The 22391-nt window shown below is 40.6% G+C and overlaps 1 protein-coding gene across 1 annotated transcript; it reads left to right on the plus strand.

Annotated features, from left to right (window-relative positions):
• The first annotated feature begins 5181 nt into the window (after window positions 1-5181).
• Window positions 5182-21763, plus strand: NDP (norrin cystine knot growth factor NDP). The gene is made up of 2 exons (XM_049871327.1): window positions 5182-5406; window positions 21378-21763. The coding sequence occupies exons 1-2, from the start codon at window positions 5233-5235 to the stop codon at window positions 21603-21605; spliced, it is 402 nt and encodes a 133-aa protein (XP_049727284.1). The 5' UTR covers window positions 5182-5232; the 3' UTR covers window positions 21606-21763.
• The last annotated feature ends 628 nt before the right edge of the window (window positions 21764-22391 follow it).

Genomic DNA, 22391 nt, shown 5'->3' on the forward strand with positions numbered 1-22391 from the left:
GCCAGAGGCCTGACAAGGTTTGCAATTGGTACCTCTGCCTCTGGGTCAGCACAGGCCTGGCTTCTTGGCTGCTACTAATGTCCTGCCAGATAGGAACAATATTCAAAACCATTCACTGAGCGCACGGGATGCTTTATAAAATCCAACATGCTGTTTACAGTTTATAAATTAAGTGCCTTGGGAAGAGGCATCTGACTTATTCTCCAAGGCATCTAGTTGACTAGATACAATTGGAATTCTTTGAGTTCCTGGACAGGGGCTACTTAGCACTTCTCACTCTCTGATTAGACCTAGAGTTTGTTGCTTTTCGTATTCTAATATGAAGTGTTATTTAGTGGCAGGCCTTCTTTTAGACTTGAATCTTGGAATTTTCTTTTCTTTTTGGCAATTCCTTTGAGAGAGGCTCTATATTCTGCCGCCTTTACTTTCTCCCTTCCTCATATCATGATTTTTTTTTAATTACAGTAAATATAAAATAATTCTGTTTTTACACTAACTCCATTCCAAAGTTGTTATATTTTATCTGCTTAACTTGATCTTCTTAGAAATGATGCAATGCATGTTGAATATGAATTAGATGTTAAAGGAGTTTATCAATGTGTCCAAAAAATTGCCCAGGAAAGTATCAGGCCAAGTCTCTTTGCTTGTGGATGCCGTGAGCTAAATGAGAGATTTAGGATAGAACCTGATCCTTAACTTGGATGTGCTAGAGCAAAAGGAGGCACATAGTTAGTGCTCAGTGAGTATGTTTTAAATAAATATTTGTTGCAGAAAGCCATGGGAGGGAATACCTGCATATATTAGTACTGAAAACAGTTCAGTGGGGAGGATATAGATACCTAAGCACTGCCCTCCCCTGCCAGGCAAGTAAGGCACGAATAGGACCATTCTTGGCACATGCCACTTGTCTTAGCCCGTTGCTGGAACAACATGTGTGAAAACCAGCACTTTACCCTCTGCCAGGCAGAAGGTCAGCCCAAGAGTGAGCTGATCCGTGGGCACAACACCATCTCTCACCCAGGAGACTAGGTCCTCTGTAAGCTCTGCTATATTATTTCGCTGAGGATGACAGGTGGGGAAATCTGGGCACCAGTTGTTCTTTTCCACTGGTATCGTTTGGAGGGTAGCTCAAAAGTCGGGCACGCCAGCCTACGTGCCTCTCCTGCCGGCAGAGGCTCCACATTGGAGCTATTAGAATGTGGGCTCTGTACACTCGCCAAGTCCATGTCTCAGAGACTGTACCCAGAGCACAGGGCAGCCACAGGGCTACTGAGTTCAGCATGACAGCCATCTTCTTATTCCACCCATCATTGGCAGGGCTGAGGTTCTAAGTCTTGACATTTGGTTTTATGACACATGGCTTTTTTAAAAAAAAAAATTAAAGCAAATGAAAATAAATACAGTTTTGAGAATTTGACCAAAAGTTCCTACCAGGCAGAGATAGCTCTAGGCTGCCATAAAGGAGGGATCACAAGTGATGTAAAAGTTTCCTTAATTCCTGATATTCCTCTTTGTTTCCCCAGCACTCTGAACATTTTCACTTACACCCCAATCAACCAGGTCTCAACTTAGCATTGCTCTTTTCTAGAGCTTTATTATTATTTTTTCTTCAACAAGACAGTGTTGGTTCATCCAATTCGAGCACTTCAGGTAAAAAATCCCAATATCATGTGGCATAAGAAATCTTACCTTTTTGTTTTGTGGGTTCTGTTACTTTTATGACCTATTTTCACATTGTTATTTCAGAGTTTAGTATAAAAACTGACCAAAAATATAATGATTTGTGAGTGTGTTGAAATAGAAAATCTATTTCTTCTTAGAGGCAAAGCAACTTTCTTCTTTCTTTTATACTTTAGCTTTATTACTACTTCTGGGTCCAGGTTAGCATCTCTAAAGAGAAAACCAGATAATAAAGTTACATTGTGTGTTATATTAACTATCTCGTTATTAGTATAAACTTCATAAGCTTTTTTGCAAAAGTGTTTTACCTTTCAAGAAAAACAAAAAAACTGTGCTTGCAATTCAGGATGCTGTTACTAGGTGGCAGTAGTGCACAAGAACGAAATGGTCCCCCTGGACGATACTTGATGAAGAAAAGAGGCTAGCATGCCTTTCCATCTCTATAATAAATAAAAAATAAGATTATTAAAATAATCATACTGGCACAAACATTAAAAATTCATTCATTTAGTTGCATTTTAAGTCAGCTTTTAAAAAAGATTTTTTAAATGAAATTTTTGAATAGGTAATACATTCACAATTTCAAAAATCTAAAAATACAAAAAAATTGGAAGAAAGGTTTTTCTTCCATTCAATGAAGTAATTAATTTATTTGTTTCTTGGCTATCCTTCCACTGTTCCCCATTTAGCAGAAATCATTACATAGAGTTTCTGCATCCTTTTTAATAAAATTGCATAGTAATTTATCATATGAATGTTTTATAACATTTTTTTAACCAGTTCCCTACTGATGGATATTTGCTTTGCTTCCAATTTTATACTATTACAACTTAAGCTCATATAATTTCACAGGGAGGATAATTCTCAGAAGTGGAATTGCTAGGTCCAAATTATATACATTTGCAATTTTAATAGATATTGGTAAATTGACCTCTATAGAGATTGTACCAATTCATACTGCACTATTTCTAAAATATGTCTGTTTTCCCACAGCCTTGCCAGCAGAGTGCATTACCAGATTTTGGAATCTTTGTTAATCTGGTTGGTTGAAAAAGGTATCTCAAAGTACTTTATATTTTATTTCTCTTAAATGAGTGAAGCTGCACGTCGTCTATGCTTAAGAGCCATTTATATTTCTTTTTCTGTGGAGAAAATGAAAACATCAACAAATAAAACCATACGTACACATATGCACATATGTAGGATTTTGCTATAGATGTCTTTGCTTGTTTTTACCATCATTCTATACATGTTTATTTTCAATTTGCTTTGCTCATTTAACTGTACCTTCTGGTCATGCATACATTTTTGGTAGCCCTGAAGAGAAGTTACTGGCAATAGGGAAGGCCAGGACTGAAATATCCGTTTTTCCTTTCATCCCTTTGCCATTGATACTTGGGGGGCAAATATATGTAGACTGGAGTGGTGAAAGGAGAAAGCAAATAAATTCTCTTCCTGAGTTAACTAAGGCTTCCAAGAGACAGATAGTCACTTGGAAGAATTTAGTCACCTTGAAACTCGTGAAAAGGTCAGGAATATTGCATCCTCTGAACACGAAACCTAAGAAAGCTCTGGTTCTTTATGCTGAGACCTTGGTGAGTTTCAGTGTAATGTATATAGGAAAACCTAGAATATGCAACTGAAAAGAGAAACAAACAAAGGCTCTTCTGTACCCCTTGCCGATTTGTAACTTTGAGTTCAGGTTTGATCAATTTTAATGAGATGTTGCCACTAGCAGGCATATATAGGAAAGTGGTGCAAAGCTGTATGAAAATGTGGTCTCCTCAACTTTAAGATTAGCTTCTGCACGTGGAAATAGTGGTAACTGAGTCCATAGCTATCAAGTGGCAGCATTTTAGAGCAAGATGGGACTGCAGATGCCATCTCTTCCAACTCCCCTACTCTACAGATGATGAAACTGAAACTGGAACAGTTTAAGTGACTTGTACAAGATCTCCCAGCTCATTAATGACAGTGCTGGCACTAGAGTCCAGGTAGGTCCCCTCATTGCTGGTTCCTGCACTTCCTGAAATTTACCAGACCTCCCTGAAACTCATGTGCTGAGGGTTTGCCATTGCCATGACAGGTCTATCTCACACACTCTTTTCCTTTTGGAACCCCCCCACCCCAACCCCACACTTACAAGATGGCTTAACAGTTGGCTAAGTGGATCTGGAGCCACTCTACTAGGGCAAAGCAAGTTGGCTTCTAAGGACTTAAACTTCTAATCTTGATCTTACCAACACTTTGCCCTGTTTATTCAGAATGTCCATGACTAGGAAGTTTAAAAAAATGTACTATGAACAAAATAACTCAACTTTTATAGAAATACCTTTGAAAGATTTTCTGAAACTTTAATTATAATGTTACTTTTGTTTTGGATGTAGTGTCAGGTCCCCCCAGTTTTCCTAAATGTTTGGAAATGTTTTTGATACTCCCTGTCTTCTGGTATGATAAAGAGCATCAGTGTTGGCCATGCCTTGGGGGTTAGTGAGGTATTTGGGGAGATCTCCAAACTCCAGACCTTTGTCCAAGAGGTATGGTTAAATGAACAAAGCAAATTTCAGGAAAGCCAGGATAGTATGATCCCATTTTAAGGGTAAGTCTCCATTCCAACGACCACTTACTTTTTCAAATTATACTATGTACTCAGGCCAACAAAGGGCCTGAAGAAAATGTGTGACTCCACTGGCAAATACACATGTGCTGCTGCCTTAGCCACACTGGAGGCCAGTCAGTATAATGTGTATTTCAGATGTAGTTCGTCATTGATGTTGGGTGGCACAGAGCTCACAGCAAAAACAGGATGAGCCCAGAGTGTAGAAATGGAAAACTAGATGGGTGGGTGGGTATGGACTTGGAAATGGAAAATGTGCTTCCCCATGGGATGTGGCCTGTGCTCATTAGTGCTGACCTGCCTCCTCTCTAGCCCTGTGAGCTGATGTTGACACCAAAGCTTACCAAGAAACTGAATAGGCCCTCCTGCCCCCACCAACCAGGGAGAAGGATGAGACCACCCAACTCAGTTATGCTGTGGCCAGAACCACATGTTTAATCTTAATCTTTACCATAGGTTCAAACTGTTCGTGCCCCTAGGAACAAGGACTTCAGCAATTTAAGTTAACATGTGCTTCCATTAAACCATTGTGTCCACCCCCAAATGGTTATAAATATGTAGTATAAGGTATGGATAGTGGGGGGAGGGGGTGGAGTGGATGAAAGTTGATGCTAATACTCCAGAATATTCTCCACTCAAAATGACATGGAAAATTTCTACTCAATACCTCCTAGCTTCCGTATTTCTGGGTAAATATTTTTGGGGAAAATAATTTCTGTTTTCATTTCAGCTGTGTGGCAGATACTGTGATGGATTGCAATTGCAAAAAGTAAGACACCATTCCAGCCTACAAAGGACAATGACAACCAGGAAGCTTCAACCAGATCCTGCCCTTTCCTTGAAAGGAACTGGATCCTAGGAGTTGAAGACATTTGGAAACTTGTAGTCCTCTGCCTCCCTCTGCTGTTATTCTTGAGAAGTTTTTCCTCACAACAATGAGAAATCATGTACTAGCTGCATCCTTTTCTATGCTCTCCCTGCTGGCAATAATGGGAGATACAGACAGCAAAATGGACAGCTCATTCATGATGGACTCGGATCCCCGACGCTGCATGAGGCACCACTACGTTGATTCTATCAGTCACCCATTGTACAAGTGTAGCTCAAAGGTAAGACCAAAGTCTCTGTGAGGGTGGCAGTACCTCTGGAAATGTGAGAGAAGCCATATTTCTTTGTCAGAGGACGGGGAACTACGATCATATCCCAACCCTGAACCCTGAGCTACATGGCTGCTCCACAGGGTTTGGGGGAGAATCATGCCTTTAGGGTTTTTCATCACAATTTGCACTTTTGTCAGTAACCAAAAACAAAAACCAAACCCACTGCCATCAAGTTGATTCTGACTCATAGTGACCCCATAAGGTTTTCAAGGCTGTAAATCTCAAGGGAAGCAGACTGCCACGTCTTTCTCCTACGGAGCTGCTGGTGGTTTCAAACCACCAACCTTTTGGTTAGCAGTCAATCCCTTTAACTACTGTGCCAGTAACACTGCCTAATTGACCATGTCCACATGCATCCAACTTCTCTCTTTTTAGGCTACTAAAAGTCAGTGGTAAGGGCTAGAAGGTTCTCACAATCAAACTGTTGCTAAACACAAGCAGGGAGGCATGTTCATCCCTGGCTATTAAATTTATGCAGGGCAGTGTCCTTTTTCAAGAAAGAAAAATGGAGTCTACAAGTTATCATGACTCCTTCTACCTCCATTAGGAATAAAGACGGAGGGAATGCAAGGAATATGACTGAGCAGTGAAATAAAACTCTTGAGAGTCTCTTCAGAGAAGCTCCTTTTGATGAAATAGCTGGCAGCTGGTCTCCATGTTTATGTTGAATCACTTGTAGTTTATGTGATTGTGGCCCTCCCCAAAGTAGGATAGCAATTTGATCATTTATCATTTTTACATTGATTATCCAACTCATTCTTGTCTGGATTAGGCTGCATGGGTTTTGCACAGGCCTACCTCATGTAAATGATGCCCCAGTTTTGAGAAAAGTTGTAAGAAGGCATACTGTGTTTAAAAGGCCACCAAGAGTGGCCAGCCATGTGGACCACCCAGAAAGGAGGTATATAGTAGGAGGTGGACATAGAATCAGACATTTCACTACTGTCACTGCCCCCAAATAGTCACATGAATGAAATTGGCCCATGCTTTTTTGACAAAAAAGAATTTGCTTAGCTCAGCCCCAGGGCTTTTCACTTTAGTCTTGAGGAACCACTTGAACATTCTCATATGGCAAGCATTTTTTAAATTACCAGTATAATTAAGACTTTTTTGGTAATATCAACCACTAGAATTAAGACCATATAAGTTAATCTCTCCTCCCTTCATTTAAAAAACATTACAATGTCTGTGTGCCTTCAAAATTTCCATAACTTTTCTGATTATAGCTCAATGATGATGACTTGCTTCAGTTGGGGGGGGGATTTGAGTTAAGTTATTTTAACCATTATATTAAGAAGATCTATGACTGTGGGAAAAAATTGAGATTTTCGCACTTGAGAAAAACTATCTGGCTCTTATTTGTCCTTGTTGAACTAAAAGAAAAAGGGAGTAAACAGATTAACTGAAATTTTTGCAATGCTGCATCCCTTCTTGGGAAAAGAAAACTAAAATTGACAAAAACAATGGGAAGTATTTTTACAACTATAGTGGCTCAAGAATTGTAGGCCTGAGTGAGGTTGACTGGAACCATTATTTGGCTTCTCCTCCCCACCCCCTGTAGAAGTAGACAATATTAGTATTTAGCATATCTTTTTCCATGGATGATTTTTCCCACTGTTGAGTGGTCTTCCATAATCAAAATTATTTTTTAAAGGAATTATAATTATTTCGAAGAAATGGTCAATGTGATGATGGGATGAAACAGAGAGATAGGATCATCCATAAAAACTGGAAAACAGTCTGGAAAGATTTGAAGAAATGGAGGAGTGCCTTAGCACTATCACATTAGTGTAGGAAAGACCAAAGAAGACAACGCATTAACTCTAACTCAGCAAAACCCTAGTACTTGAGTGCGAGTCCTAGAAACAGACTTTAGTCTACCTTTGTTCACTTCTGTTTCTTCCAGAATGTCATGGTAAATAACAGCACAAAATTGTGATAGTAGGAGAAATGTTTGTAATTTCATGGGAACAATCTGTTTTGAAACATCCCAAACTATACCAAATATAGCAATAGTTTTTATGTAAATGGTGCTCACAATTGTAAAACTTTCTTCCTTGGCCATAAAATGAGCCTGGCAGAATCTTAACTACCGAGACCTTTTCTGGATTAGATTTTCTTTACGTATCCAGGAATAAAAACTGTTTTTCATTTTGAAATATTCTGTAATTCTTAGCTCTCACAGACTCAGCCAGGCCTTCTCTCTAATGAGTCTGACTCTTTTTTTTTCTTATGTGTGTGTGTTTTTAATTTTACTGTGTTTTAGGTGAAAGTTTACAGCGCAAATTAGTTTTTCATTAAAAAATTCTATACATAAATCGTTTTGTGACCATAGTTGCAAGTCCCACAATGTGTCAGAGCTCTCCCCCTTTGCCTTTCCACCCTGGGTTCTCAGTGTCCATTCATCCAGTTTTTCTGTCCCTTCCAGCCTTCTCTTCTTTGCTTTTGGGCAGATGTTGCCCATTTGGTCTTGTATACTTGATTGAACTAAGAAGCATGTTCTTCATATGCGTTGTTTATTTTATAAGCATGTCTAATCTTTGGCTGAAAGGTAGGCTTTAGGAGTGGCTTCATTTCTGGGCTAGCAGAGTGTCTGGGAGCCACAGTCTCGAGGGTTCCTCTAGTCATCGTCAGACCAGTAAGTCTGTTTTGTTTTTTTTTTTTGTGAATTGAATTTTATTCTATATTCTTCTCATACTCTGCCCAGGACCCTGTCTTGCGATCTCTGTCAGAGCAGTCGGTGGTGGTAGCCAGGCACCATCTAGTTTTTCTGGGCTCAGGCTGGCGGAGGCTGTGGTTCATGTGGTCCATTAGTCCTCTGGACTAATTTTTTCCTGGTGTCTTTGATTTTCTTCATTCTCCTTTGCTCCAAACATTCTGGGTCCAATAGATGTATCTTAGATGGCCACTCTCAAGCTTTTAGGACCCCAGATTGGTACTCACCAAAGTAGAATGTAGAACATTTTCTATATGAACTATGTTATGCCAGTTGACCTAGATGTCCCCCGAAACCATGGTCCCGAGCCCTCAGCCCCAGCAACTCAGTCCCTCAAGGCGTTTGAAAGTGTCTAGGAAGCTTCTATGACTTTGCTTTGGTCAAGTTGTGCTGACTTCCCCTAGTAATAAAGAAGACAGTAGGAAAAGCTTTTCTGGGAGCCTTCAACAAGACTGTCTGTTCACTCTATCCCTGAACTTGCAGCTGGCCAGTCACAGGGTACTGTTGCCCATCTCTTAGTGATCCAGACAAGGGCCAAGATGCAGCCAGACAAGAGAGACTGACTCTAGTGATCCTCCAGGGTGGACAGTGTGGCCACAGATTAGGACATGCCTTGTGGCTTTCAGTGATGTTGTCTACCAGGGTTGGGTACAAAAGATCCTGGGAGTGGAAGGTTCATTTAAAACCTTCATGGGAGATCACATTTCCCTGAAATTCTGAGTGAGTAAAGGCTGTAGCAACATATTTCAGTGAAACTCCCAGAGTAGGACGAACTAGGAAGATCTACTTCTGACAATCAGTCAATGAAAACCCTATGGATCACAATGGTCTGATCTACAACCAATCATGGGGATGGTGCAGGACCAGGCAGTGTTTTATTCTGTTGTGTGTGGTGCCACCATGAGCCGGGGACTAAATCAATGGTAGCTAACAGCAACAACAACAAAATCTGTAGAGCAAATAAGCAAAAGGTCAGAGGTTAGTGGAAACAGACTGACTAGGAAACCTTTAATGGAACTGAGGTGCCCCATGCTTTAAAGTGAGAAAGACCTGGTTTCAAATTCCAGCTCCACAATTTGCCAAATGTGTGACTTTGGGGGAAGTTAATTCGTTGTTTTAAGCTTCAATTCTTCCCATGTAAAGTGGAACCCGTGCTGTCTACCTAAGGGTGTTGTTATGGGCCCTGGTGATAGTATTTGTAAAACATTCATCACAGTGTCTGGCATAAAATAGACATTTAATAACAGATATTATGATCTTGATGATAAAATTATAAAATAGACAGGTGCTTAGACTCACTTTTCTATTTCAGTCACTACTGAGATCTCAATAACTGTTGGGATCTCCAATAGCCTTAAAGGATTAGGAAAATGAACCTCATTGTAGTTCTTGTTAAACACTGGAACCAAAAGGGCAGAAGAGCAAAGTAATGTAAGTCATTGTGGTGGGTGCTAAGAGGGGGAATTAAAATAAAAGAGAAACATATCCCACTGTCTGACCTCCCTTCCTAGGTGAGTGGAGGAAGAGGGGACTAGGAGGGGTGAGTTATGGACTTGGGCCAGGAAGGGGCTTTCAGGAACTGAGGATGGGAAAGAAAGCTTTCAGGGCAGCCCTGTGACCCACAAGCAAAAAATGAAGTCTGAGTTGGGTCAGGAGTGGCAGATGGTTCCAGGCCAGGGGCATGGAACCAGGGCATGATTATTTGAATTCCTAAGGGCCACTGGAGCAGGTGGGGAGCCTGAAGGGGGTCAGCAATAGAAGGAGAGGAAGAAGAAGAGAAGGAGGAGGTGGGTTGAAGGGACAAAGCCTGGGAAAATTCCCAGAGGAAAAGGGGCATTGAATGCCAAGGGTTGAGGGAGCTGTTAGAATCCCCAGGCCATTTACTACTGCTGCCCACAAAACTCACAGTACGTTAATAAAAATAAAGAGTATCAGGAATATGAAGTTTAAAACCCAACTGACTACTTGAGAGATATGACTCGATATTTTTAAAAACAATAAATTTATATTGAATTCTTATTATGTGCAAGCACTGTGGTAGTTACAGGAGATACAAAGTTGGGGAAAAGAAAGCATTAAGTTACTGCCCTCGTAGAACTTACAGGTCGAAGAGAAAGGGAGGGAGGAAAGGGAAGTGTTCTGTGTGCAATGGCCTCATCAGACTAACATTTGTGACTAGAGTTAAGAGACCAGATTCCAGTTGGAATGAGCTGAGTTCCCACCCATCCTTTCAAAGGTCCCAGTGCCCCTAACATCCCTCTCTCTGTTCCTTGGTTGAGATTTTGTGTATGACCTCAGCCTGGCACAGACTCTTTGGAGATTGATTTGGGCCCCTGGAGATGAGCTGAGCAGTCATATTTTGAGAGTGCTGGTGTGAGAGGTGATGGGAGAAGCAACATGGGTGAATGACGATCCTCAATATAAAGACAGTGCTTCAAAGAGTGCCATAGAATAAAGTTCTGTGTTCACAATGTTCACTGCTGAGAAAAAAGCAAAACACGTTTTCTGCTCAGTTGGGGTATATTAGTTTCCTAGGCAGAGTCCCTGGGTGGTGCAGATGGTTAACATGCTCAACTGCTCACTAAAAGTTTGGAGGTTCTAGTCTACCAAGAGGCACCTCAGAAGAAAGGCCTGGCAATCTACTCCTAAAAAAATCAGCCATGGAAAACCCTATGGAGCACAGTTCTACTCTGACAAACTTGGGGTTGCCATGAGTCTGAGTTGACTGAACAGCAACTGGTTTTTGTTTCTTAGAGCTACCATAACAAATTACAACAAACTGGGTGACTTAAAACGGCAGAAATTTATTCTCGCACAGTTCTGAAGGCCGGAAATCCAAAATTAAGGTGTCACAGGGTTGGTTCATTTTGAAGACTGTGAGGAATAATCTGTTTCATGCCTCTCTCCTAGCTTCTGGTGGATGCCAGCAATCTTTGGTGTTGCTTCGCGTGTAGACGCATCACTCCGATCTCTGGCTCCATCTTCACATCACCTTTTCCTCTGCATTTCTCTTCTCTGTCTGTGTCTTCTCCTCTTTTTATAAGGACACTTGTCATTGGATTTATGGCCCACCTAGATAATCCAGGATGATTCCATCTTGAGCTCCTCAACTTAATTACATCTGCAAAGATCCTTTTCCCTAAATAAGATCACGTTCTCAAGTTCCAGATGGACATATCTTTTGGGAGAGCCACCATTTGACCCACTGCATGGGATAAAATAGACAAAACCCTGTTCTAGGATAGGAAAGATGAGTCTATTCGAATGCTAACAGAGACACCTAGTCAGTCCTGGCCTAAACCAAGAATTCATGAGGGCTCCGCATGACAGGAGAAGAAAGTGTCTTTGGTGATGGCAGGAGTCTTTCAACAAGGGGTGACAGAAAGCGTCTGTATTTGGGTTTTCTCTCACTCAGAACGTAGCTGTGTATTGCACATAATTCTCTAAGAACTATGGTAGCTTACCAAAGAGGGCAGGGGCCTGAGGTCTCTAGTTGTAATCCTTGGTTTGGACCCAGGAATCACAGCTGACTACAGCCCTCACGATATGACCTGAACTTACCCATGACCAACTTGTGCATCTTTTGAAACCTGAAGACTTGGTAGGCTAACTATCCTAGCCTAACAGGTTAGCACCGTGGTTAGGAGAGACAGTTTAGGAATCAGGCTGTCTCAATTCAGAATTCTGGCATGACCTTGTACCTTGTGACCTTGGGCTTATAACTTACTCTCTGCCTTTTAATTTCTTCATTTGTAAAATGGGGAGTGTTCACCTTTTGAAATTACTAAGAATCAAGTTGACTCGGCACAGGCCTGACATCTAGTAAATGTTCAATACAAGTATATGTCATTACATTACTATTATTTATTGTTGTTAACAAAGGGCCTTTCATTACTCTTAGCCTCAGTATATGGAAATCAGATTGGAATATGAAGGAGCCTGTCCTTGAGCAAACGCTCTGAAGTCAGCAGCTCTGTTCATGTTAGAAGGCACTGGATTTCACATTCAGCTGGAGCCAAGTGACTCCAAGGTTGGGAGGAATTATAAAGGAGTTGCGGAGGCGATGCCCAGCTTCCAATCATCAGGCCATTCATTTTAGGAACACGAGATAACAAAAACTAAACACGGCTGAAAACAGACAACATGTACAGTCATCCCTTGGTATCCACAGGGGATTGGTTCCAGGACCCCCACAGATACCAAAATCCACGGATGCTCAAGTCCCTTATATAAAATGGTGGAGTATTTCCCTATAACCTGTGCACATCCTCCTGTATACTTTAAATCATCTCTAGATTACTATAATACTTAGTACAGTGTAAATGCTATGTAAATAGTTGTTATGCAGTACTGTATTGTTTAGGGAATAATGACAAGATGAAAGACAAATAATGCTTAAATGAGTGCTGGAGAGAGACTGAGGACCTGTAAGATGGCGGGAGGCTACAGTAGGGTATGCCTACACATCATGTCATTCGCGTGGATTCAGTATAGTGCTTGGCATGCAACAAATTCAAGTTTTGCTTTTTGGAACTTTTTCCCCCAAATATTTTCAATCCATGGATGTGGAACCTTTGCATACAGAGGGCCAACTATATCTGTCACCCACCTGAGCTGTGAGAAATCAACAGAAGGTCAGCGGTCATACAAACAAAAACCAGCAGTTGGACTCACTCTTCTAAAGGTGTAGCCCCATGGGGTATTGTGGTCTTTATCATCAGAAGTTAATTTTTCCTGATTTGATAATGAAGTAGTTTTGCAGCTCTTTATTAAAAGCAGTTAAGTGCAGTGCAAAGTGCAGAGGAGTCATCCCATGTTAGTAAAACACAGCCACAGCACTCACATTTGAGAAATGAGCATCAACCACAAGCTGAGGGCCAATGTATTTGGGAAGGTGAACTGATGTTTGAAGGTGTCAAAGGCTTATTGAACTGAGGATGAATTTGTCAAGGAGTTGGAGAGTGTGTGGTACCATGCAATAAATTGCTGGGAATCCTGGGAGTCTACAAACCACTGGAGGGGTGGTCTTGACAGTGGAGGAGATATTATCTAGGACTTTCATGCCTTTGGAAGATTCAGCTCTGCATAAGCTTGAGGTGGTGATGATCTGTCCTAAGAAGCTCATAGAAAAAAGGTCAAATGTGTGTGTCTCTGGCTTATGATATGGTTAGGGCTCCCAGAGGCAGGTCAATGGTGACTCGAGAAGGGTATGAGCTGGCTCACGCCTCAGGAAAACATCTTAATATTAGGAGGCAGGGTACTATAGTAGTTTAGATCAGGGATTTGATTTCAGACAGACCTGGGTTTGATTCCAGCTCTGCCTTTTCCCAGATTTATAAGTTTGGGCAAGTTACTTAAACTCTCTAAAGCCTCAGTTACCTAATCTATAAATTGAAGATAAGTAAAAAAAAAAAAAAAAAAAAGTCAAAAGCACTGAATAATTTTTAAAAAATTAAAAAAATTTTTTTTGCCATTAATATTATTAGTTAAATGATCACTATCTGGTGATCCATCTAGTGGAGTGCCTCTCAAACTTTAATGGATCTAAAACCTCGCTACTCAAAGTGTGATAACTCAAAGAATGTAATCAATGTCACTGAAACTATTGAATTGGTGTATGTTTTGCCATGTATATACTCAACAACAAAAAATAAATTAAAAAAATTTTTTAAAAGATTAAAAAAAAGAAGAAGAGAAAAGTGTGGTACTCAGGCCAGCAGTATCGATACCAACTAGGATTTTGTAAGAAGTGCAGAATCTTGGGACCTACCCTAGACCTATTCAATCAGAATCTGCTTTTAACAAGATACCTAGCTAATTCACATGCACCTTACAGTTTGAGAAGCTCTGGTCTAGAAAGGTTTTTTAAATGCTGAAACACAGGTGAGGCGTGACTGAAGCTAAAATGTGAAATATCAAGAGGGAACCCAGAAAGCAGATGTTTATCTCTTCCATTCCTTATCACACACCTATTTACTGATCTTGTCTTCCAAACCCCTCCTGCTTTACCCCTTCAACACATGGAGATAAGACAGAGATAGATTTTAATATTGTTTCCAGCTTTGAGACATGATCTATGTACTGAGACTCTCCCAAAGAGGGACTTTGTGTGTGTGTGTGTGTGTGTGTGTTCAGAACATCAAGGGTCCAATAACTATTCCATAGTCTTTTATTTGAAGACTTTTATTTGAAGATTTACTTATTTGGAAAAAAAAAATTATTGTGGCAAAATATATCTATAACAAAAAGTTTACCATTTTAACCATTTTTAAGTATATAATTCAATGACATTAATTACATTCACCATGTTGTTTTGCCATCCTCACTATCCTTTTCCCAAAGTTTTTCATCTTCCCAAATAAAATATTCAGTACCCCTTCAACAACTATAATGCCTTGGATATTTGACATAGAAAGACATGAGCAATGGCAAGAGGCAGGAAAATTCAGGACAGTTCCATGGACTCCTAAGTAGTTTGGTTAGATTGGAGTAAAGAGTGGGTAAGGGAACAGTTCTAAGACTGGAAAGATATGCGAGACCCAGGTCATGGATTACCTTAATTTGTGTTCAGGGTTTTGGATTTTATTCTGAAGGCAAGGGACAGCCATTGAAGGTGTTCATACTACACATTTCCTTACCTGGGAAGTCCAGCTCCTGAGGAAGAGAGGCCGGGTCCAATGAAGGTGGTGCCAGATTCTTCAGTGCTGGAGTTCTTGCCCTTCAGAGTGGGCTGGAGGCAGAGCTTGAGGTTCTGAAAACTTTTAATGAAATCACTGTCAAGTTATCTCTTCTACAAATTGTCCTACACTGCTGATTTGATCATTTTACAGACAGTTCTGCTCACCTGGTCATTTAATGTCTAAGTTTGGTTGACCTATATGTGTACTATTTAGATATGATGTGTCACCTCGTCTCTGGCTCTTATGAATTAAGTCTGTTGGTACAGGCCTACCATATCCACCCAGACTGAAATTGGATCTCTAACATTCCATTTTGGGAGGTGACTCTGAGTAATTGCTTAATACACCTAATAGATCACCCAGATCAGAGATCAGCAAAGTTAACAATACTCAAAGGTAAGGCATCAAGTAGCCCTTCCCATGTACTGGCAGGTGTGGGGAGTAGGGATTGGGAAGACCTTGAATGTTCTCTCTCATTAGAGAGATGGGATTGGCCTATGACATAATCTTTCAAAACCTGTTTCAGATCATGTTTGTTTTGCCTCTTAATGTGAAGAGCAGGCAGGATAGAATCAAAAGCTTTAATAATATCAAAACAGCTTACACCTGCCACTTTCTCTCTGCCTCTGTGATCTTTCAGGGAAAATAAGTCAGTTGATCTGGTTCAATGTATTCACAAACCATGCTGGTTGTTCCCTAGTGTATCATATTCCCTTGGTGGTTGCTAAGTGATTGTTGGATTTATCCCAGCATCTTCTCAAATAATGATGTTAATAATCTATAATTACCAGAAGTCATCTGTAATGATTAAGGTTATGTGTCAGCTTGGGTGGGCCATGATTCTCAGTGGTTTGGCAGATATTATGTAGTCATCCTCCATCTTGTGATCTGATGAGAGCTGCCTATCAGTTGAAAGTGGAGTTTCCTTGGGGGTGTGACCTGCATCCGATGTATATGGATGTTCTGGAAAAGCTCACTAAGCTCTCATTCCTGCATTCGACTCATCAGTCTCTGACCTCCAGTCCTTGGGATGTGAACCATCAGGCTGGCACCTGAGCTGCAGATTTGGGGATTTGCCAGATCCTGCAACTCTGTGAGCCAGCAACTTTATGCTTGACCTGCTGATTTTGGGTTCATGAGCCCCTACAACCATGAGTCAAGAGAAGCCTCCAACCTGACACCTGACCCACAGATTTGGGACTTGCCAGCCTCCACAGCTGCATGAGCCATTTCCTTGAAATAAATCTCTCTCTATGTATATTTATATATATACTTCACTGGTTTTACTCTTCTAGAGAACCCAGAAAAGGCATTACCTTTTCCACCTTTTGGAAAGATAGGCAGACAGTTTCCTTTTTTTAATCCTTGGATGTTTAATGCTGTCCTATAGGATGATGTCAGAGATAATAGCTGGAGAGTCTCTAATAACGACCGCTAGTTCTTAAAATATCATAAGTAAATGTAAAAAGGTTTCATACATCTTTTATTTGCATTGTTTCACTTTTTATGTTCTTATTGTCAGTTCTAGAATTATAGGGCAACTTTTTCTCCATCACCTAATATGAAATGCAGCAAGGAAGACCCTCCCACATGAACATGAACTAATAATCTCAGTGCTCTCCAATCCCACCCCAGTATACGGGATATATACAGGATAGCTTAATGACTCAAGCTGTCCCACCCTATGACTTCTAATCCCTGGATACCAACCCCTGCTAGAACAAATGTTGTGGTATACATAAATAAGTTTCTGGTTTGCCTCCTTAAACTGTATGCAGAATATTGAGTGTATGCTTATGTACATTTGTCTGGGGAAAACTTTGGTAGTTTTCGTCAGATTCTTAAAGGAGTCTACTTAACAAAGTCAGGTTAAGAGTCACTATGAAGAACACACAGCCTCTATTACACCAGCCCCAGGCTTTATTATCATCCTAACCTACTTTTTGGGATGGAAATGGTCAGAATGGGTACATCCTAACATTTATCCTAAAGAACTTTGAAGATGTGGTTGCAAAAATATCAGACTTCTTCAGTGTACAAACCCAGAAGTGTGATTCCAAGGCCCAAAATGTGCTCTGTCTCTATTTCATTCTCTTGTCCCAAGTTGTAGTGCCCCAAATTTTTCTTCCTAAGCATCACTCAGGTTGCCTTCTTTTTCTTCTTCAGAAAGCATGTTCCTTTTCCTCAACCATTCTTTACGCCCACCACTTGTCTGTCAGTTCGTCATACTGTGGTGGCGTGCATGTTGCAGTAATGCTGGAAGCTATGCCACCAGTTTTCAAATACCAGCAGGATCACCCATGGTGGACAGGTTTCAGTGGAGCTTCCATACTAAAAAGACTAGGAAGAAGGGCCTGGCAAGATACTTTTGAAAAAATTGACCAGTGAAAACCTTATGAATAGCAGTGGGACATTGTCTGATATATGCCAGAAGATGAGCCCCACAGGTTGGAAGACACTCCAAAGATGACTGGGGAAGAGCTGCCTCCTCAAAGTAGAGATGACCATAATGATGTAGATTCAGTAAAGCTAGTGGGACTTTCATTTGCAGATGTGGCACAACTCAAAATGAGAAGAAACAGCTGTAAATATCCATTAGTAATCGGAATGTGGAATGTACAAAGTATGAATCTAGGAAAACTGGAAGTTGTCAAAAATGAAATGGAACACTAGAAGATCAGTATCCTAGGCATTATTGAGCTGAAATGGACTGGTATTGGCCATTTTGAATCAGACAATCATATGGTCTACTATTCCGGGAATGACAACTTGAAGAGGAATGGCATCTCATTGATTGTCAAAATGAACATTTCAAGATCTATCCTCAAGTACAATGCTGTCAGTGATAAGATAACATCCATAAGCCTACAAGGAAGACCAGTTAATACGACTATTATTTGAATTTACGCGCCAACCACTAATGCCAAAGATGAAGAAACTGAAGATTTTTACCAACTTCTACGGTCTGAAATCGATCCAGCATGCAATCAGGATGCATTGATAATTATTGGTGATTGAAATGCGAAAGTTAGAGAAAAAGAAGAAGGAGTGGTAGCTGGAAAATATAGCCTTGGTGATAGAAAGGATGCCGGAGATTGCATGATAGAATTTTGCAAAACCAACAACATATTCATTGGAAATGCATTTTTTCAAAAACATGAATGACAACTATACACATGGACTTTGCCAAATGGAATACAAATTAATCAAATTGACTACATCTGTGGAAAGACACAATGGAGAAGCTCAATACCATCAGTTGGAACAAGGCCAGGGACTGACTGCAGAACAGACCATCAACTGCTCATATGCAAGTTCAAGATGAAAAAACTAAAACAAGTCCAGAAGGGCCTAAGTGCAACATTTAGCATATCCCACCTGAATTTAGAAACCATTTCAAGAATAGATTTGACACATTGAACACTAATGACCAAAGACCAGATAAGTTGTGGGATGACATCAAAGACCTCACACATGAAGAAAACAAAAGGTCATTAAAAAGGCAGGAAAGAAAGAAAAGACCAAAGCGGATGTCAGAAGAGACTAAAACTTGGTCTTGAACATAGAGTAGCTAAAGTGAAAGGAAGAAACGATGAAGTAAAAGAGCTTAAATAGAAGATTTCAAAGGGCCACTTCGGAAGACAAAGTAAAGTATTATAATGAAGTGTGCAAAGACCTGAAGTTAGAAAACCAAAAGGGAAGAATATGCTTGGCATTTCTCAAGCTGAAAGAAAGAAGAAAAAAATTTGAGAACGATTGAAAATTATGAAGGATTCTATGGGCAAAATATTGAACGATGCAGGAAGCATCAAAAGGATTTGGAAGGAATACACAGACCCACTATACCAAAAAGAATTGGTCGATGTTCAACCATTTCAGGAGGCAGCATATGAGCAAGAACCAATGATATTGGAGGAAGAAGTCCAAGCTGCACTGAAGACACTGGCAAAAAACAAGGCTTCAGGAACTGACAGAATATCAGTTGAGATATTTCAACAAATGGATGCAACCCTGGAAGCCAAGAAATTTGGAATACAACTACCTTTTTACCAATTGACTGGAAGGGATCCATATCTGTGCCCATTCCAAGGAAAGGTGATGCAGCAGAATGTGAAAATTACTGAAAAATATCATTAATATCACACACACAGAATTTTGCTGAAGATAATTCAAAAATGGTTGCAACATTTTATCGACAGGAGACTATCAGAAATTCAAGCTGGATTCAGAAGAGGACGTGGAACAAGGGATATAATTCCTGATGTCAGATGGATCTTGGCTAAAAGCAGAGACTATCAGAAAGATGTTTGCCTATGTTTTATCGACTATGCAATGGCATTCAACTGTGTAGGTCATACCAAATTATGGATAACACTGCAAAGAATGGGAATTCCAGAGCTCTTAATTGTGCTCATTCAGAATCTGTACAAAGACCAAGAGGCAGCTGTTTGAACAGAACAAGGGCATACTGCATGATTTAAAATCAGTAAAGTCATGAGTCAGGGCTGTATCTTTTTGCCATACTTATTCAATCTGTATGTTGAGCGAATAATCCAAGAAGCTGGACTACATGAAGAAGAATGTGGCATTAAGATTGGAGGAAGACTCATTAACAACATGTGATATGCACCTTACACAACATTTCTTGCTGAAAGTGAAGAGGATTTGAAGCACTTATTAATAAAGATCAAAGACTACAGCCTTCAGTATGGATTACACCTCAACGTAAAGAAAACAAAATCCTCACAACTGGACCAATAAGCAGCATCATGATAAACAGAGAAAATATTGAATTTGTCAAGGATTTCATTTTACTTGGATCCACAATCAATGCCCATGGAAGCAGCAGTCAAGCAATCAAAAGACATATTGCATTGGGCAAATCTGCTGCAAAAGACCTCTTTGGAGCTTTGAAAAGCAAAGATGTCACTTTGAGGACTAAGGTGTGCCTGACCTAAGCCATGGTAGTTTCAGTGACCTCATATGCATTTGAAAGCTGCACAATGAGTAAGGAAGACTGAAAAAGAATCAATGCCTTTGAATTATGGTGTAAGTGAAGAATATTGAATACACCATGGGCTGCCAGAAGAACGATCCAATCTGTCTTGGAAGAAATACAGCCAGAATGCTCCTTAGAAGCGTGGATGGCAAGACTTCATCTCACGTACTTAGGACATGTTATCAGGAGGAACCAGTCCCTGGAGAAGGACATCATGCTTGGTAAAGCACAGGGTCAGCGAAAAAGAGGAAGACCCTCAAGGAGATGGATTGACACAATTGCTGCAATAGCAGTGATTGAGAGGATGATGCAGGACCACGCTGTGTTTCATTCTGTTGTACATACAATAGCTGAGTCAAAATTGACTCCATGGCACCTGACAACAATATTCTCTGTGCACAACAAAATTCCCTTTTTTATGTAGTCATTCTTTATTTACTCTTGATTCCAATTAGAAAGGCTTTCTGCATTTTGATCCTGCTAGAATTGACAATGGACAGCGAGTAGTCTACCATTTGTCAGTGGAAACTTCTTTGTTCTTTTATGTTTATTTGTACATCATGGTGGTGGGTCTTAGCAGTGGTTCTAAACCCTCGGTGCGCTTTGCAATCACCTAAGAAGCTTGGAAAAATATAGGCTCTTGGGTTTTACCCCCAAGGATTTTGATTCATTTGGTCTGAGATTTGATTCAATTGGTCTGGTGTTGCTGTGTTGAGATATATATTTAAATACAGTTTATTCTGAGAGCAGTTTTAGGTTTACAGAAAAACTATGTAGAAAGTGCAGAGTTCTCATATGCTTTCTCTCTGTCTTGTATACTGTTTCTCCTATTATTAACATCTTGCATTAGTGTGGTTCATTTGTTGCAATTGATGAACCAATATTGATACCTTATTACTAGCTGAAGTCCACAGTTTACATTAGGGTTCAATCTTTGTGTTGTACAGCCCTATGGGTTTTGATAAATGCATGTCATATGTCCACCTTGATATCTCTTTTAAAGTTTCCTAGGTAACTCTAGTGTGTAGCCAAGGTTGAGACTCACTGGTCTAATCCAGCAGGAATTGGCAAGGCAGGTTTTTGGTGTATTAGGGCCTTTCAATGAGGTATTGGTTCAGTGGTAGAATTGTCATCTTCTGTGCAGGAAACCAAGGTTCAATCCCAGGCCAATACACCTCAAGTGTAGCCCGCCGCCTGTCTGTCAGTGGAGGATTGCGTGTTGTTATGATGCTGAACAGGTTTCAGTGGAGTTTCCAGACTAAGATGAACTAGAAAGAAATGCCTGGCAATCTACTCCCAAAAAACAGCCAATGAAAACCTCATGGATCACTAAGGTCTGATCTGCAACCAATCATGGGGATGGTGCAGGACCAGGTGGCTTTTTTTTTTTCGTTGTGCATGGGGTCTCCATGAGTTGGAGGCCCATTCGGTGGCAGCTAACAACAGGGCCTTTCAAAGGACACTGTGGTACCTGGCTGAGGTTTTGGCATCCCTGCAGGGTAATCACCTTTTCTTCTCTCCCCAGATGGTGCTTCTGGCCAGGTGTGAGGGGCACTGCAGCCAGGCGTCACGCTCCGAGCCTTTGGTGTCCTTCAGCACTGTCCTCAAGCAACCCTTCCGCTCCTCCTGTCACTGCTGCCGGCCCCAGACCTCCAAGCTGAAGGCATTGCTGCTGCGCTGCTCAGGGGGCATGCGACTCACTGCCACCTACCGGTACATTCTCTCCTGTCACTGCGAGGAGTGCAGCTCCTGAGGCCTGCTGCTGAGTGGCTTCTGGATGTGACAGCATCCCGTGGCCAAGGCAATTCAACTAGCCAGGGAGGGACTGGCAAGAAAAGAGTGAAGGCATGAAAGATGCAGCAAATCCCACAGGATTCTGCATATTCTAGTAATAAAGACTACGTGCTTGTTGACACAGAGATACTCTGGGAACTTGTTTTCAGTTCCCATCTCCTTTCCCTGGTACAATTTCTTTTGGTTCCTTTTTAGATTTTGGCTCTGAACACTGTTTGGGTTTTCAGCAACTCAACATTAATAAAAAAAAAATGGGTACTCATGCAAGAGTAGGTCTGGCTGTCACTGTTTGGTGCTTATTAGGGAAGAATTCACTTTGGAAAGCAAGAAAGCCCAAATCTTTATGGACCATCTTCTGCTGCTTCTTTTATCTTGTCATTTTGGGCTAAGGTTGCCATTGCTGCTAAAAGGTTACCAATTCCAAATTCCAGACACCAAGCACATGGATGTGTTTAGCCAGGTTTACTCACAACTAGCTAACTGATATTAAAAATAACTAACAAACGGATTCTCTTATGTGATGCTGGAACTCTGGACAGCTATAATTATTATTTGGAATTGACTTTTGGGAAGCAAAAGTGGCAAAAAGAGTTTGTCACCAGAGGGATCTCTCAGATAAATTGTGGTAAAATTTTTGTAAGGGAGCAGACTTTTTAAAGACCTGTACAAATGTGGATCCTGCACTGACTTTGAAAAAGGCATATATGTTCTAGTGGCATGGAGAATACACTATACTGATGCATGC

This window comes from Elephas maximus, chromosome X (assembly GCF_024166365.1).
Source record: "Elephas maximus indicus isolate mEleMax1 chromosome X, mEleMax1 primary haplotype, whole genome shotgun sequence".
NCBI classification, from domain to species: Eukaryota; Metazoa; Chordata; class Mammalia; order Proboscidea; family Elephantidae; genus Elephas; species Elephas maximus.

Bases quoted from the DNA above. Each gene is read 5' to 3' on its own strand.
- NDP (XM_049871327.1), top strand. From the start codon at position 5,233: ATGAGAAATCATGTACTAGCTGCATCCTTTTCTATGCTCTCCCTGCTG. The intron at 5,407-21,377 runs GTAAGACCAAAG...TTCTCTCCCCAG, and splicing joins TGTACAAGTGTAGCTCAAAG to ATGGTGCTTCTGGCCAGGTG.